The 18,703-nt window shown below is 36.2% G+C and overlaps 1 protein-coding gene across 13 annotated transcripts in view; it reads left to right on the top strand.

Annotated features, from left to right (window-relative positions):
* Positions 1 to 18,703, top strand: part of PHACTR1 (phosphatase and actin regulator 1) — a 635,610-nt gene that overhangs the window by 334,567 nt on the left and 282,340 nt on the right. For 3 of the 13 annotated variants that reach the window (XM_051970674.1, XM_051970670.1, XM_051970669.1), the window contains exon 1: positions 3,834 to 4,098. The exons of 9 other annotated variants lie outside the window; for them this stretch is intronic. In XM_051970674.1, coding sequence (XP_051826634.1) covers positions 3,849 to 4,098 — 250 coding nt within the window. In that variant the 5' untranslated portion in view covers positions 3,834 to 3,848. Of the gene's footprint in view, positions 1 to 3,511; positions 3,576 to 3,833; positions 4,099 to 18,703 lie in introns of those variants that run through there. One more of the 13 variants, XM_051970681.1, reaches the window with a different exon arrangement.

Raw genomic sequence — 18,703 nt, 5'->3', positions numbered from 1 at the left:
AACTACCTTTGGACTTCAAAATTCCATGACTCACCTTCTCTTCTGACAACAGCACAAAGTGTTTCTTAGCTCTTGAAACTACATATAATCCTCCCACAATCTAAGGTGAGGAATTAGGAGCTGGGGCTATGTATTTAGCAGTTACTTCAAATTCAGAGCAATTAAATTGAAGATAGATTACTTTTAAAAAGGCATGTGGCTTTTCACACTCTCTTTTGCTCTTTCTGTCTCTGTCTCTGTCTCTGTTTCTGTTTCTGTGTCTCTGTCTCTGTGTGTGTCCCTGTGTGTCTGCTTCTGTCTCTGTGTGTCTGTGTCTCTCTGTCTGTCTCTCTCTCACTCTATCATTCTGTCTCCCTGTCTCTCTGTCTCTCTGTGTCTCTTTCTCTGTGTCTCTGTTTGTCTTTCTTACCTGTCCTGATCTATTCTTACTAAAGACACCTGTTTTGTCTTTTCAAAACCTCAAGATTACCTCAACATCTGAAGCTGAGCAAGGAATCATTGGTTGATCTAGTCAGATTCAGATTTTTCAAGGTGAACACTTCAAAAACTTGCAATAAATGCAAATCAGGGCTTGTTTCTTTCTTGATTGTCTGTAAGTAAAGTGTTAATAATACCTATTAAATTTAAAAGTGATTGCATGTGCTTTTATGGAGATCATGCTTGTTATTAAGCATTTATGAGTATATGCTTGTTTATATATATATATATATATGTATAAGTTCTTGAACAATATATATTCTGTATATATTTGTTGAGAGTAGAGATTATTTCATTCTTGTATTTGTATACTCAGTATTTAGCACAGCGCCTAATATGTGGTGGGCATTTTATTGATTGATAAGAATATACTACATATGGATACATGTGCATATGTGTATATATATCCATAGAAGATAGCAAAAAGAGAATAATATTGAATATGCTTTCTGTAATCTAGTACAATACATCTACTTATATCTTGTACCAGATTATTCCAATTACTCTTAGTGCAATATTAGAAGAGATTTCATAGATAGTAGTTTCATGGTACACATTTTAAATTATTTCTTTTCCAAATGTGCCCTACTGGCATCTCTACTTACCATCCTTATACAGCAAAATAAGAAGATGTGCCACTGATGTCTTAAATCTGAAATTTGACACAACCCAGTGCATATATCCCTTAAGATCTTCCTAGCTACCATCAGGCCTGAATTCAATGCTCCTTCCTAAAAACTTGGGCTCAGATTCACTACTGATCATTGCATAATTAATTTTCCCTACCCTTCTTTGCTATGATTTTTATATATGTTTTAATTAATTTTGTTTAATTTACAATCCACATAATTCTGGATTTTCTGAAATTTTTTTACTCATTTTTACATTTTTATACATTTATACAAATGTAATTTATACATTATATTTTAATGCTCTACCAGTTCTTATGTTTCAAAAACAAAAATAGAACAATTTTAATAGCTTGTTTAAAATTGCACATTTAAAACAGAAATTAAAATGCTAAAAATTATTTAAAATAACAAGATGAAAAATAATGATTTTCCGTTTTTGATGGTATAATATTTTAAAGGGGGGGTTGTTGGGTATGACACCATAGTTTTCTTTAACAAAAGAATATCCAAATAATATAAAAGACCTCCCAGTTCCCCTCCCAAATTATGAGTGCTTGGAGCCCCCAAAAGGCTTTATTCTGCTTCTACATAGCTCAAGCTCCATGACAAATAGGACCTTTCCCATCCTTGAATTTGGGCTTATAATTACCCAGGAACTAAGTGACATAAATCTGCCAGGAACAAATTACTGAAAGATTTAACTATGGCTACTTTGAAAAGTCATTAGGCTTTTGTTTAGTAATAGAGACTAGAGGTCAAAAGTTATTCAACTTCTTGATACCTACTGAAAATGGGGTAGTTAAGGTCAAATTGTATATAAGAGGAGGGCCTGAGTCCCTTGCTCCCTGACAGATTTCTTTTCCAGTAGGTCATAGAATCTGGACACCAGCATTTTTCTGAAAAAAATGTGAATGTGAAGTAATGATGGCTTGTACTTGTTTTCCTATTAAACTAGATCAAATGGTCTCTATGACTTGAATATGGTATTTTCCATACAAAAGTACTCTTAAGTTATAAGTTATAACTATAGGGATAAATAGTGGCAAAATAAGATTAGTTAGGGTGAGACTATCCTCCTCTACCCTATCTACTGACTCAAGACATATTTGTGGAACTGAGGCAAAAAACTGTATGAAACACAGTACACCTCAAATCAACTTTCAAAAACTAATTCAAGGAGGGGTAGTAAATTCTATTTGGGAAGAGGGCAATGGAGATCACTTTCAAGTTGCCTTGGAAGGGGAAAGATAGAAATGGGCACTCTGATACTTTGTGATTTTAATAAATTATTCTTGTTAATTGAAAGCATGAATAGTAGATAGAGGATGGTCTCCAAGTCAAGATCTTAGGTTAAGACTGACATCTGATACAAACTGGCTCTGTGATTTTGGACAAGTCACTTAATTAATTTCCTAGAGCTCTAGACAACTTTCTAAGAGTTTAAGTTGCCAAAAAAAAGTGCTGATTTGCATGGTTGGAGAGAGTTGTTTATATTAAAATCACAGGTTGAGTCCCTATCCTTATTTTTTCTTGTGGATAAAGTACTACATGTGCCTTTGTACCCTCAAAATTGTGGCACCCTGCAAAAAGCCCTGATCACCCTGCCCTAGTTATGCTTCTTTATCTGTATATGTCTTGAGCATTTTTACTTTTCAGGTTTTGGAGAGTGGGTAGCAATTGAACACCACTTTTGGAAGTTCTCCCAAAACCCCTAGTTTGAGATCATGCCCTACAGGACTATTTAACCTTGAAAAACTGGCAAGAACATTGCAATCCTTTAGATGAAACTACTTTAATGGAAAACAGTGAAAGCAAAGGTTATTGTTTTCAGCTAAAAATTAACAATGGCTCTTTAGCGACCCATAGATTTGCCTTATTTTAAGAATCTGTCGTGTATTTAGAATTTAATTTGATGTCACTTATCATTGCTGAGCTTTATCAGTGATGCTAGCACAGCCTGAGGGGTTTTCAATTAACCCAATTAAAGGAAAGAAAATATTAACTTTAAAGGGGGGAGGGGTACCATCATTGAACAGAATAGCAGGGCTAACAGTTATCTTTCTCAGTAGTCTGGCACCTTGGGTCCTGTCAGAAGATGGGGCTGCAGGTTAGATCTGAGAATCAGTGATACAGTAAAATGCCGGTGATATTGAAATGTCTTGTCTGCCTGCTAGGATGGAAATAATGTGCTGTTGGTTACTTGGCTTGAGGATGGTAGATTATTCTGACTCCACAGATGCTACATGGGCACCTCGTTTCTCTCTAGAGGGTTCATAATGACAGTGAGCTTCTGGGTGAAGATACTTATCCCGGGAGGGAGATGGGTGGCAAAGGTAGCTGGAGAGGGTTGAAAAAGGACCAAGCTCTGATTTGCTGCTGAAGATGCTTAAGTTGGGAAGAGGGGGAGGGAAGAAGTGCAAGACAAAACGGTGCATCTGAGATCCAGGGAGGTGAGAAGCACCTCAGGTAGGTTCGAGAAATTAACTTGCTGGGGGCAACCTCCAGCTAAGATTTTTGGGATTGGTTAAGACATATAGGTCATAGAGGTCACTCAGACTTTGTTAGCGCTTCCTCCCTGCCCCCACCCCGCAGCTTCCCCTTTCACCTCCTCTCTACCTTCCCATTTAATAGCTAGAACTAGAGCCATACACCCCTTGGTGGGTGGGGGAAAGGGGTGTGTGTATGAGGGAGAGAGTCCCCGCCGGTGTGACAGATCAGCGCTCAGTGGAGAGTGAGCGGATGGCACATCACTCACCCACAGGGCAGCTTGGGATGTTTGCCTTGCCTTCGCTGGGTTGCAGGCAGGGCTCGGGGCCAGACCCGAGCTCGGAGAAACCGAAAAAGAAAGCTTTTTATTTGATGAGGATGAAACCCCTGAAGGAACCCGCGCCTAACAACAATGTATCCTTCGTGATCCATTGCCACATAGGCAAGGAGATTAAACACATTTGCAGCAACTGCAGTCGCGGCGGGGAGGACAGCCGGGACGGTGAGTGCTGGGATGTCTCCGTGCAGACATTTGTACGAGAGGGAAGCGAGGGAGCGGCTGGAGAGACGGGGAGATTTGTTTGTGTTTTCTTGCTCCTCTTTCCTGTGTTCCCGGTTGGCGTTTGCCGGACGCTCAGCTGGCCATTTCTGTATCCCAGGGTCCCAGAGAAAGACCCCGTGTATAAAGCACTCCGAGGACTTCTGGGGAGCGTTAGGAGAGGAGCCAGGAATAGTAGCACCTTCTCTTTGCCCCTGGAAATAAGGTTTTGAAACAGGTGAAAAAGGATCAGACAACTCTGTTTTGATCACTATGTGGGGAAGGTTGGTGGACTTCGCCAGTTTTGTGGTGGCTAGGGTCCCTTTTATTTACCCTGTCTGCTCTCACCCCACCCAAAACTTTCAGTCTTTATGGAAGTAGGCTTTGCTGAGATTCACTGTTAGAGAAGGTTGGATTTTCTGCAATATGGCTTTGGGGTGTGGTGGCTGCGCCCCAGGATGAGAGCTCAGCCCCTTAGAGGCTGGAATGATGTTTCAGGAGAATGAAATATGGCCTTGGATTTTTGACAGCTGACGAGGGAAAGCTTTGAAGGAACCAAACATCCTAAATCCTGAAGCATGGAGAGGGGAGACATCTCAGTGGACAGGCTGAGGACAACTGTGCCTCCCTCCACAGCTCTTTCAACTATCTAAGCTTAAGAAGAGCAATTAAGTTAATTTTTCAAATCTCTATCACCAAAAAGAACTTGAAATTAAGATTGGCTTATAGTAGTTCAGACACCTTTCCATGCAGGTTGTCATCAAATAGGATAACATTTTATTGTGGATTTGAAGGGAGTCCAGGGACTTCCTAATACTGTTTGAACATGTTTCACGTATCTGAAGGTCAGAGAAAAGTTTCAGGAATCAAATATGAGGATACAAACATCAGCTGTTATCATAAGGACTGAGTGTTAAGAACCTCCTTTTCTTTTCTGTCCTTGTACCTGCTAGATTTCTCTGGTGAAGGAAATGTCTCACACAAGCAGAGGTGGTTTAGTTTGTTCCAACCAGAGCAGCAAATATTACTGAGAACTCTCTTTTGTCAACCAGTGGAATTCAGTGTAATGAAGTAAGGAGGGCTTCACTAATGTCTTTTCAAAATTAAGAGTCCTGCTAGTGTAATTATACTTTTCTTTGATTAAACTGCCAGGGAGACTGTATGGAATGGCTTTTCAGCTTAGACTAGAGAGAACCTGGGACTACACTGAAAAGGATGCTTTTTCTGTCAATACTAAGAGTTACTATTGGGGGTTGTTACATAGGTGTGTTTCATAATTTGGCAGTTCTTACTCTTACTTTTTCTTGGTGACTGCAATCCCAGTGACTGCAAATCAAATCCTTTATGATATATACACAAAGCATTTATATTGGGATGCAGACTAAGGCAGTTTTTTGTACTGGGGAAACTCAGGCTGTTAGTTTAGCTAAATTGATTCCCCTGAAGAAAAACTGTCAACACCCTTCACAGATTTGTCTCAGTTGACTATTTCTAAATGTTGGCAAAACCAGAAAGGAGCATCATTTACTCATGAATGCGTGTATATGTATAAATACAAACACAGTAACTGACTATATGTACACTAGTGTGTGTGTGTGTGTGTGTGTGTGTGTGTGTGTATGTGTGTGTGTGTGTCTGTTTTCTGCACTCCTAGTAGTATTGAGGCATAAATTGTACTGCTCACAGCAGGAATTTTTTCTTATCTGCATTGACTCTACAATCTCTAATCATTCAGAAGGATTTGAGGAGGTAAGGATGCCTCCTTTAATATGAAAGTACTTAATTTCAGAAGAGTCTAACCACAAAGATTATATTGGTTTCTCTGTGAAAGAATAGTAAGATATGTTACAGTTATTAGTTTGCATGGATGAAGCTGCCTATCTAAATGTATTGGGAGTTCACTTAAACCTTTAAAGAGAATGAGGTCAAATTTAACCCTTTTGCTTTTAATGGAAAAATGATTGAGTCCTCTGGGGGAAAAAAAACTCTGTTAATGTGGTATGGCCTTTTAAAAGTCCAGATAAACCTGAATTTTTTGCAAGGCAAACAGGGTTTGGTGAATTGTTTAAGGTATATCTACATATCATAACACTTACCTTATGATATTCTAATAGTGAGTCAGTCAGGGGACAAACATAGATATATGCTTCCAAAAAACCCTGGAAAATTGAATATTTGCAGCTATAATCATATTGAAAATATAGAAATGTCAATAACCTTCCTCCTCTTTAACTAAGTTAAGTAAATCATATCATCTCTCTAGGCCTCAGTTTCTTTTTCCTGTAAAATCAATGATATCAATGATCAATGATATCAAACTCAAACAGAACAAGGGGTCACTAAACTAAGAATATCTGGCAATATTAATATTACCTATGTTTTGTTGTGGCTTTATTTATTTTGTTAAATATTTCCCAATTCCACTTTAATTTGATGCTAGCCACACTTGGGAGCATTGTGGATTACATATAGCCTATAAACTACATGTATGATACCTTTGAATTAAATGACCTCTAAGATTCTTTCTAGCTCTCAAAATCTAGTATTTTCTGATATGTATCACTCCTTATAACATATTCTCTTAAGGGAGTACACACCTTCAGATCTATTTATCTTATATTCCACCCAATGATTTATCATTCCAATTGCTCAGAATGAATGTTATTCAGCTCTAGGATTGAGTTTCCATGCAGTGTGCCATGAAAGAGAACATACTTTTGTGACTGATGTCAACAGTTCAAAAATATTAGATATTTTTTTTTAATGAGATGCCTCTCATTTTTGTGATTCTAAGCAGATCCATTGCTTCTGTTCTTACCTTTTTCATTGTTGAGCCCAATGACTTTGCCAAAGCTACTGTGTTTAAGCAGTTTTCTTCATTCATAAAACAGCAGTCATATTAGTAATTTTCCTAAAGTATTTTGAAATAATTTCAAACAGCAATCCATGACCAAATTCTTAGTGTTATGTTCCATAAGTTTCCATAAAGAAAAAAAAAGTCAAGTGAGATTGTTTGTGCACATGTCAGTGTATTGATGTTTTGATGTGTCTGTCATATATAGAAAAGCTTCCACATATATAGGCTATAAAATAACCATGCATTCATGTTCTGTGCTATTCTCATCCTCATTGTTTCATAAATCATATGGAGGATCTGCTTAGGATCCTGAAGGTGGTCTTCTGAGTCTTTTATCATTTTGTGGATACCAATGCCATACTCAATTCTATATTTCATTCTCACATTTTGACTACACTATCTCAATTTCCATTCATATGTGACTTTATGGTATCTTTCATAGCATTATTTATGTTAGTTCAGATATGGTTACTTACCACAACCTGCTTATGTTTACCATTCTGAGAGCATGGTAGGCCATAATTTTGTTGTCATAGAGCAGGGAACACTTTAAAATTACTTAAAGTGAAACATTTTCCAACCTACTTTTTTCCTTCTCTGTGTATATTCATATGCACATGCAAGCACACACATACATATACACACTTGAAAGCTTATTTTTAGTATACTTAGAGTAATAGTTTCTAATATCCACAAACCTAGCCACAGAACATTGCTAATTTTCCTTCATTTGATTCTTAAAAAAAAAAACAAACCTATAAAAGAAACACATTTACCTGACTTTTCAATATGCTCCTTAGTCTGTTTGATAACATATGTTTTAGTTCAGAACTTGAGTTTTAATATTGGATATGAATCCAGTGTTGGATTATACTGGTATAGATAAGTAGGATAAAAAGCCAGTTAGAAAAGCAAAGAAGAGGAAAAGAGGGGTGGGTATGGGGGTGTGATAATAATAATACAGGGACTAGAGGCTTATCTGAGGATACAGAAATAAGCTTAATTTAAGTAGAGCAGTGTTGGCAAAGAACCATTGACTCCGGCTCCACTGACTTTCATCTTATAAGTGAAAAGTCACACACATACATACAGAGAGAGAGAGAGAGAGAATGAGAGAGAGATACCCTCTTTAAAAATGATCCAAAGCTTCCAAAACAATGTTATTGTTTGAAAATACAGTGCAAAATAAACTAGTAATTTATTTAGAATATCCACAATACACAAATCCAACATTATCCCAAAACCTATAGTATTGCAAAGAGCGTCAATATTATTTAAATAAATAAACACTTATTTAAACCTTGCTAAGTATTGGGGACACAAAGACAAAAACAAATTCTGACCCTCAAGAAGCTTCTGTTTTATTGGAAAATTGTGATATGAGAATAAGTAAATATGAAGTATTTACAAAGTCATGCATAGAAATTTCAAGAGGGGGACTGTGACATTAATTGGGGATGATACAAAAAGGCTTTATGTTGAGGTAGCACCTGAACTGTGGGATGAAGAAGCCAAAGATATTTTTTTTTCTCTTTTTTTTTTTAATTTTATTTTATTTAATAATAACTTTGTATTGACAGAATCCATGCCAGGATAATTTTTCCACGACATTATCCCTTGCAATCACTTATGTTTCGTTTTTTCCCCTCCCTCCCTCCTCCCCCCCCCCCAGGATGGCAAGCAGTCCTAGATATGTTAACTATGTTGCAGTATATCTAGATACAATACATATTTGCAGAACCGAACAGTTCTCTTGTTGCACAGGGAGAATTGGATTCAGAAGGTAAAAATAACTCGGGAAGAAAATCAAAAATGCAAATAGTTCACATTCATTTCCCAGTATTCCTTCTTTGGGTGTAGCTGTTTCTGTCCATCATTTCTCCAATGAAACTCAGTTAAGTCTCTTTGTCAGAGAAATCCACTTCCATCAGAATACATCCTCACACAATATCATTGTCGAAGTGTATAATGATCTCCTGGTTCTGCTCATCTCACTCAGCATCAGTCCATGTAGGTCTCTCCAAGCCTCTCTGTATTCATCCTGCTGGTCATTCCTTACAGAGCAGTAATATTCCATAACATTCATATACCACAATTTACCCAGCCATTCTCCAATTGATGGGCATCCATTCATTTTCCAGTTTCTAGCCACTACAAACAGGGCTGCTACAAACATTTAGCCAAAGATATTTTGAGACAGAAATTGGGAGGGAGTGCATTCCAGGTATAGAGGACCACTTGTACAAAAACACAGAAGTAAATATCAGACAAAACTCTGTGCATGAGGAATAGTTATCAGAATACCTGGACTGAAAAAAAGAGTATAGGTAGAGAAACATAGGAAATAAGATTGGGAAACTAAGTAAGAGCTAGATTATTGAGGATTTTAAATGTTAGACTGAAATATGTGTATTTTATTTTAAAGGTAATAGGAATCCATTGAAATGGATTTAATAATAAATGGAGTACATTTCAATGTAATAAGAATCCATGAAAAAAATTTAAGTGGGGCTGAGGAGGAAAAAGTGACAGCTATATTTGTGTTTTAGGAATATCAATTTGCCAATAATATGGAAAATACATTGGAGAATGGAAAGGCTAGAGGCAAGAAGATTTCCATACATAAGTGAGAGTAAGCTGGGGTAGAAAAGACTGGGAATGATTTCAGAGAAGTAAGAATGAAAACTTGAAAAATGATTGAATATGGTAACTGAAGTAGGCAGTTCAAAGTTGATAATATGGGTAATGAGAAGGATAGGAATATGCTCAGCAGAAATAGAGAAGTTTAAAAGGATGGTGTGTGTGTGTGTGTGTGTGTGTGAAGAAATACAATAAATTTCATTGTGGGCATGTTGAGTTTGAGATGTTTATACGACATCTAACTGAAGATGTCCAAAAAGTAGGTAGCAATACAGAACTGGAATTCATTTCAACAGAGAGAGGTGAAGGCTCTCTGTGGATATACATAAATACATTTGTGTGAGGGAGGAAGGGAGAGAAAGAGAAAGAGAGAGAGAGAGAGAGAGAGAGAGAGAGAGAGAGAGAGAGAGAGAGAGAGAGAGAGAGAGAGAGAGATTTGGGATCAATTGGTGTTTAGATGATAATTGAATCCATGAGAACTCATAAAGTTACCAAAAGTATACAGCAAAGAGGACCCTAGAAAAAGCTCTGGGAAATACCTACATTTAATAGGTTGAAGAAAGAGAATAATCCAACAAGGGAAACTGGAACCTCCAGACAGGTAGGAGGAGAACCAAGAAAAAACTAGTGTTATGGAAACCAAGAAAAGAAATAGTATCTAGGTGAACAGGATGGTCAACAATATTAAAAACTACAAAGACATCAGATATAATCACAACTGATAAAAGTCCATTGGATTATTAAGGAAGAGATCACAGGTGACTTTGTGAAAGAGCCATGATAGTATCATGAGTCAAATTGCAAGGCATTTCAAAGTGAGTTAAAAGATGAAGAAATGGAGGCAACAAGTGTAGGCAACCCTTGCAAATTTGTCTATGAAAGTGAAACAAGATAAAGGATAATATCTTAAGGAAATGGCAGTATCAGATGAAGAGATGTTTGTTTGTTTTTGTTTTAAGGATGGAAAATAACTTGCACTTGTTTCTAAGCAGTGGGGAAAAAGAGGATGAAGAAAGATTAAAGATGAGGCAGAAAATAAGGAATGAACAAAATAGCAAGTTCTTCTAAGTGATGGAATGGAATCAAGAGCCAAAATATGGAAAGGGATTTTCCTTGGTGAAAAAAAAGCATCAGAACTGTAACAAAGAATGAGAAAATGTGGCATAATAAATAATAAAAAAGGTTGAAAGGTTTCAAGTAAGGGAAAATAATTATAGTTAGCATTTTATAGTATTTTATGTTTTATACAATGCTTTACATATGATGGATAGACTTTATTGTCTCAGTAAAATAGAAATCAGGGTCTTCTACTAAAACAGAAAGAGTCACGTAGGAAGTCTGAAATGAAAAAAGCTATTTAGAATAACTAGGTGAAATTTTATAGATTCAGTCAGAACAGAATAAAAGGACTGCCATGTAATAAGAAGTGAGAACTCAGCTGAGAAGACATAACAGCAATTTGTAGTGGATCTAGTCAATGTTGGCATGACTTTATCCAGCAGTGTTTAGTATCATTTGAAGAGGAAGAAGGTGGCTAATAGGTTAGCAATAGGAAGAGCAAGGGATTCAAAAGTAGCTGATAATAGATCGAACTATTTAACCATAAAGTTAAGACTGAAGAAAGGAAAGTGAAGGCAGAGCAAAGGTGATAGACAAGGAGAATATGGAAGAATGGGGAACTGGGATCATGGGGGACTTCATACCGATGAGTATGAAGATAGGTTAGGAGGATAGAATAGATTTAACAGGAGAGATTAAAGAATATAAAGTCATTATTGGAAAGGAATTTAGCTTTCTGGAAGCAGGAAGTAGAAAGACTATGGTTGAAGGTCAGATAAAGGATGTAACTACCCCACATGTGTTTGAGATGGAATGAAGTTGGAAGTTGTAGGAGTCTGGGAAGCCACAGTGTTCTGAGGGACATTGGTATGTACATTAAATTTTTGTTTAAGCTTAAGGTATGGCACAAGGTATTGGACAAAGCCACTTTGCTGGTTATTCAGATTCACTAAAATGAAATTCTAACTCAATACCATATGAAACTGAGTTGTGTTCAAGAAAATGTGATATTTTTAAAAAATGGACCCACAAAAGAGATAACTAGGTAGCATTATTAATCTTCTTGGGAAGTCTTTGCCCTTCAAAAGCTTTTTTGTGGTACCTTTAAATGTTTATCCATTTAGCAAAATAGGCCAGCAGGAATTTTTATTTAATTGAATCCAAGTCAATTTAATTGACACCAAAAAGTGATACAAAAGGGGAGAATTGGAGAAAGTGAAAGAGTTAGAAACTTTCTTTCTCTGTCTCAAAATCATAAATGAAGATGGATCATCCATGATTGCATAATAGAAGTCAAGGAAAATATGTTGTCACTTACAAACAATTTCTGAGAAATAAATATATTGCATTAAGCAAGATGCACCTAAATGGGAAATATGATCTATTGAAATGCAGGCTAGATTTAGACTCATGAAATATATGGGTTTGAACTCTACATCTAAAACTTATTAGATGCATGACTAAAGGCAAGATACCTTAGGAAACAGTCTCAGGAAGGTTGAATGATTTATTTGCTTGGGGTAAAGCATTAAATGCCAGGGATGAGATTTAATTCCTGCTCTTATCTTCAAGCCCTATGATCTTGGCCCTGTATTGCTATGTATGAAATCAATTGATACAATTTTAAACAACTGAAAAAATAAAATTCTAGCCATATAATTATGTAATTCTTCTTAAAGTTTAAAAAATCTCTTTATAAGAACTGATATTCCTCCCCTACCCCTCATGTATCTTTTTCCTTCCTGTCCATTCTCTTTCTCCTTAGTTGTGTGTATATATATATACATATATATATATACAAAGTTATTTTAAAATTATACATACATATAAGTATTTAAGAGGGTAAAAATAATTGAAAGCAAGGCAGACTGTGCTGTAATTGCTGGTTGGTGTTTTCTGCATACCATGAAAAGGATGGTTTGTGGACATTTAGAAATGCAAGAAGTGATGATTAATTGCCTCATACATTCATTAAGAACAAGCCATGTCAAACTAACTTCATTAGCTTTTTTAACAGGTTATAACAGAGGTATTATATTGGAAAATCTGAGAAATTGTATAGTATATGTATGCATAGTATGCATCAATTTCAGCAAAACATTCGATAATTTTATATATTCTTGTGGACAAAATGGAGACAAGATAATGGTCACCAGAAGGTGGCACACAATGACCCTTCGTGTCAGATCTTGCCAGATGTTTGCTTTTGTACAGTCACTATTTTTAAAAAAAAGTTTTGTTTTTAAGTAAAACTATTCTAAAATAAAGTTTCATTTTATTTTAAAATGTAAAAATAATTCTTGGCTTATGATCTGTTGGCCAGTAGGCTAGACAATAGCTAGAGCTGGTTAAATAAGTAGACTCTCCAAAGTGATTTTCAATGTCATCATAAAGGAAAAACCTCTTATGGGCTGGATCCACTGGAAGTGGAGCCTTTAATGGCTCCCAGTCACTGGAAGTTGGATCTGTCCTTGGTACTTGTACTGTTTAACATTTTAGGGATTTGGATTTGAAGATATAGATGGCATGTTTTTGAAAATTGCAGATTACAGAAAGTTAGAAGGATGAGTAATATTTTGGATGACAGAGTAAGCATCAAAAAGTTCTTGGTGTGCTAAAACAATGGCCCAATACATTTAAAAATTAATTTAATAGGAACAAATTTAAAACCCTCTATCAGCATTTAAAAAAAAAATCAAATGTACAAGTACAGAATGGTGGGAAGTGATGGCTCCACTATTAATAAATAGTTCAGATGAAAAAAATCTTGAAGTTTTAGTTAACTGCAAGTTTCAATAATTGGCTATGTGGAGAATATTTAATTTGGACAAAAGAAAACTAGGTAGAACATGATAAAAATTTGAATGGTCAGTCATATGGATGAGAAATTACACTTGTTAGCCACAGAAGGCAGAGCTAGGAGCTGTAGTAGAAGTATCAAAGAGACAGAACTAACTTGTCATGGAAAATCTGCTAAAAATGAGTTATCCAAAAACGGAATGGCTTGCTTCCAAGAATAATGGTTTCCAGTCACTGGAAGTTGTCAAGCAAAGCCTGGATGACCCCCTCCTTAAAAGGTGGTATGGGGATGCGTTTCTGGTTGCTGGCAGGACTTTGATGGCCTCTGAATATCTTCCTGCTCTAAAGTTCTGTGAAACTAGGCTCCTGAATCATAACAACCTATGGATTATCTAATAGCACAAGTTTATCTTTATATCAGTAAAAAAAAAAATATGTGCATACTTTACAACATCTATCCATAACCAAATTAAATTAATCCTTTTTTCTGTCAACTTTAGAGATGCACTATTCTAAGAAGGGACTTAACAACCAAAATGGTTTTCAAAATAATTTCCAATATAAATGTGTTTAGATGCACCAGTACCTGGTATCATTATGCTAAAATTTTACTGAAAGGCTTTCATTAAGATTTATTCATTCTAATCCCTTTTGAAGGAAGGTTCTTTTTTTGTGATTTAGAATTGTAGATCTTTAGAGCTATAAGGGATATAATGCAGGACTTCTTGAACTTTTTTCACTTACAAGTCCTTTTTGCCCAAAAAATGTTTATGTGACTCTGGATATATAGGTATATAAAATATAAATCAAACACTGATAATAAATCATAATTTCATGACTCTCATGTTTAATTACATGACCCCATATGGGGTTGTGAACCACAGTTTAAGAAGCTTTGATGTAGTTCAACTTTCTCATTTTATTGATAAAGTAACTGAGGTCAATGAAAGGGAATTGACTTGTCCTCTGAACTCATTGAGGATAGAAAATTTATGATTTTTTCCTTTTATATCCTTAATGCCTTGCATATATGTGGATGTGTTGATTTATATGTGTGTATATATGTATGTATAAACACACATATATAGATGTACAATATATAAATATACACATATATTTACATATGAGGAAGGAGTTATTAAATCTGTGATTTCATCACACTTAATGAGAAAATCCCTCCAGTAAAGCAGATTCATAAATGTTCTGCAACTTATAGTTTTAGATACTTCCCTAGGGTACTGAGAGAGTAAGTGAATTTGCCCAGGATCACACAGCTAATGTGAGTCAAAAATGAAATTTGGACCTACTAGATTTTCCTGACTTTTTGGTCAGCTTGCTATTTATTATACTACCTTCTTTCTAGCACAATACATAAGAAATACTCAATAAATAATTGTTGAATTGAATTTGTGTAACTAAATATTGGCATTGTCAGAATAGAACTTATCTCATGAATTCCAAGTCTTCTTTTTGTTCAATACCATTCTACTTTCCCTATTCAGTTATAAAATTCTTTTGAATGAAGACCAAAATTAACCTATCCTTTATTTAAAAAAAATTAAGAATCATTTATTAAGCACCTACTATGTGCTAGGCTCTGTGATAAATATTGTAGATACAAAAAAGAAGTAAAAGACTATATTTCATTTTATTTTCACAATCCTGGGAAGTGGGTACTACTATTATGTCTAGTTGTCCTTACCTTTATCTGGCTACTTGACCCTACCTCTGGAGGGGAAAGTGAGGCAAGTAATCTTGTACAATCATCCCTGAACTTAAATGCAATTCCCTTACTTTTCTTGATCATGTCCCTGATGTCATGGGTCCTCTTGAAAAAAAAAAAAGGACAAACATCATCTTTACAGATGAGGAACTTGAGGGTGAAATGAAGTTTCTGTGTGCTATTTTTTTTCATGAGATAAGTTCTACTCTGACACTGTCAATATTTGGTTACACAAATTCAATATATATAATTTAAACCATTGAGAATTGGTCACTCAATCAAGCAGCAAACATTTATCAAATAGCTACTGTGGTTCCAGTGCTGTTCTTGGTCTTGGAAATACAAATAAAAAAATGAAACAATTCTGTCCTCAAGAAACTTATATTTTGGGGGTATATAGCTGGGTTAGAGTTGGATTAGGTAAGAATGTGTTAGGCAATTGTGGTTCTTAGTATACTTGCTACAAAATCATGAAGAAATAATGAGTCTTGTGGTCAATAGAGTAGAGAAAGGAGATGACCTTTGTTGGATTATTCAAGTTGGTAAAAGAGCTGATGGTAGTAAAGATAGCTGCATTAATACAAAGTGGAACTAAGATTTAAAGTAACAATCTGCTTCTAAGATTAATGATATTAAAGCTGTTCTTTAGGAAGAAGTACCAGATTTTATCAATAATCCATGAGGGAGAAATGAAGTGACAAGTGTTTCTACATCATTTGATTTGTGAGCTTTATCTAGACAATATTTCTCTCTCATAACCTTTCCTAGCAAGCCTTCATAACCTTTTTCCTGGACAATTGCAATTGCTGCTAATTGGTCTCTCTGTTTCCAGTTTCTCCATCCTCCAAAGGGAAAGAGAAAAAGAGACAGGAACAGAAAAACAGAGAGACAGAAACAGACAGGCAGACAGAATATTACTCACCCAAGTCCATATAGACTTAAAGAGATAATATTTGCAAAGCACACTGTCTTGCACTATTTGAGACAACTTGAAAAGCTCTTGAGTTTGGTTATTTATATGTTTTCATTGGTTGGTCTACCCAAAACCTTGCTTTGTGAGTTTCAGGCTCACATCTTTTACAAAAAAGAGTTTTTACAATCCCCACCTAAGATCTAAAAATCTGAAATTGGTTATTGTTTTAGCATGAACTTTGAAACAATGGCTTCTGCTATTTTAACACAGAAGAGATTTTCCTCCTCAGTAATTATTTTGCAACCCACAAGAGTAATTATAAAATCAAATGATTATCTTCTAAATAAGATGTAACCCCAGCAATGGCTCTTGGGAAAACAAATAAACAAATACTTCTCCCATCATTCAGTTCTCATTGTTTAAAGCCTCTCTATCCTCCCCACCCCTCTCCTGTCCTCCTCCCCATACCTCAACTCTACTATTATCCAAAGACAACAGTAATTTATGGGAGACCATAAGGTCCTTGTCATGTTAGACACTCAAAACTCTGTGCTGAAGAGGAGGGCTGAGTATAGAGGAAGTTGCATGTCAAGCCTTGGATTTGTAGAAAATGAAAATAAAAGAGAAGAGGAAGCATGCACACAATACTGGAGGTTGAATTTTTAGTGTGTGGCCTTTAGACTCTGTGGAGTAGTTTTAATAAGAATTGGCACCAATATTTACTGACAGGAATTGAAGAGTAAAATCTGGTGCACAGTGAGAAATCATCCTCTCTTGACAGGTAGGACACATATCAGAATCAGATGATTTCTTGAGTGATTTTAAGTCTTGTTTCTGAGTGAGTATATGTATGTCTGCTGAACCCAGCCACTGGTTTAGATAAGGTTTATTTATATGTTTGGAGAACTGTCAGCCATTTGGTGAGCCGGGACATTACACAGAGTAAGAGGAATGTATAGAGAAAGCAGACTCTTTTGACAGTGACCATTAAGTAATAGTCAAGAATCACAAATTTCTAGATTCAAGGTGCAAACTGATTTTTATGTTCCTTCCCCAAATACCTCCCCAAAAGCAGCAAGATGGGGAACACATCCTCTCCGAAATGAACACACAAACAAACCTCCTTGCTTGTCCAAGACCTTAAATTTTTTATATCCTAGGATGAATAGAAGGCTGTATTTTTAGAACAATGAATAATTCATTCACTGTTAAACAGCCCGTGGTCAAAGTGCTTCATCCCACAGTAAAGCTGTGTATAGCCCAGGACATTGCAGCATTGATAAGTACCTGTGTATGAAAAGTGTGCCATAAAAGAGCCCTGTGGAGTAGTTTGGAAAGAGGAAAAGCTAGCCAGCTTCGAGAATGAAGTGGGACCTTTGGAGGACATTCTCAGGCCCCAGATGTGTACATTTCTCTTGGGAAAATAAGCTTTTGTTTTGTAAGGTGGAACTAAAGAGAGTGCCAACAGCTAGAAAGTAATGGGATGGGGAGGAGAGAGAGAGAAAAAAATAGATAAACAGATAGAGAGAGAGACAGAGAGAGAAGAGAGAGAAGCAGAGAGAGGTGAGGAAGGGAGGGAGAGACAGGGGGAGAGAGACAAAGACAGAGAGAGTATGTTCCCTGCCATGCTCAGTGGGCCCAGTAGGCCTGAACAACTATGTCATAATGTTCAGAAAGCAAAAGAGGAAAAATGACATATGAGGAGGAGGAAAAACCTAAGTAAAGTTATGCATTTTGCAGGAGTCAGCATCTAAAGGTGAGGACATTAAAAAGATACTCTAGAGGGCATTTAGAACAAGTAAAAAGAACTCTGAGAGAGGGAATACATAGCAAATTATGGTTTTTTATAACTGTGGTATATAAACATCTTTTCATAACTGGAAAATCATGCCATTTACCCTAAGTCACAATGTTACCACAAGGAAACATTTCAGTAATGCAAATATAGCAAGCAACCAGCTTTGTAGTCTTGGAAATAGTACCTACCCAAGAGTCATGTTGCATAGCATGTGAGTGAAGGGTAATATCATGTTTGTGGGTTGAGACTGCTTCAGTCCAAACTTGCTTCAGCAGTAACTGTGGGTCAGTAATAACAATCATTTAAAATGTATAGGACTCGAAAAGAAGAGATAGTCAGCAGCTTGCACTCTCCTTAAAATTGTTCATGAGGCTCCTGTTTGATGGACCAGCTAGTGAGTTAAGATGTGATATCTGACATCTAGGATGAAAATATAACAGCGGGATCATTTTATATGACCAGTTTCAATGAATGAAGTGGGACAAATTTCTGTACAATCTTTCCTGGTTGATGATGGGCTTTTTCTCCTCCCTTTTCTTTGTACTATTACTGCTTTTTGTGTAAATTTTGTTTTCCCTGTAGAACATAAGGTCCTTGATGGCAGATAAAGTTTCATTATTGTCTATGTTTTACAAATGACTCATGTAGTGCTTGGCACAAAATAGAAGCTTGAGAGAGAGACAGAGAGGCAGAGACAGACAGAGAAGCAGAGAAAGACAGACAGAGAGGGAGGGAAATAGGGATGGAGGGAAGGAGAGACAGAAAGAGAAAGACAGAGAC

The sequence above is a fragment of the Antechinus flavipes genome, chromosome 1, assembly GCF_016432865.1.
Source record: "Antechinus flavipes isolate AdamAnt ecotype Samford, QLD, Australia chromosome 1, AdamAnt_v2, whole genome shotgun sequence".
Classification (NCBI taxonomy): Eukaryota; Metazoa; Chordata; class Mammalia; order Dasyuromorphia; family Dasyuridae; genus Antechinus; species Antechinus flavipes.
The sequence above is the reverse complement of the archived record's forward strand: the minus strand, read 5'-3'. Positions and strand labels throughout refer to the sequence as shown.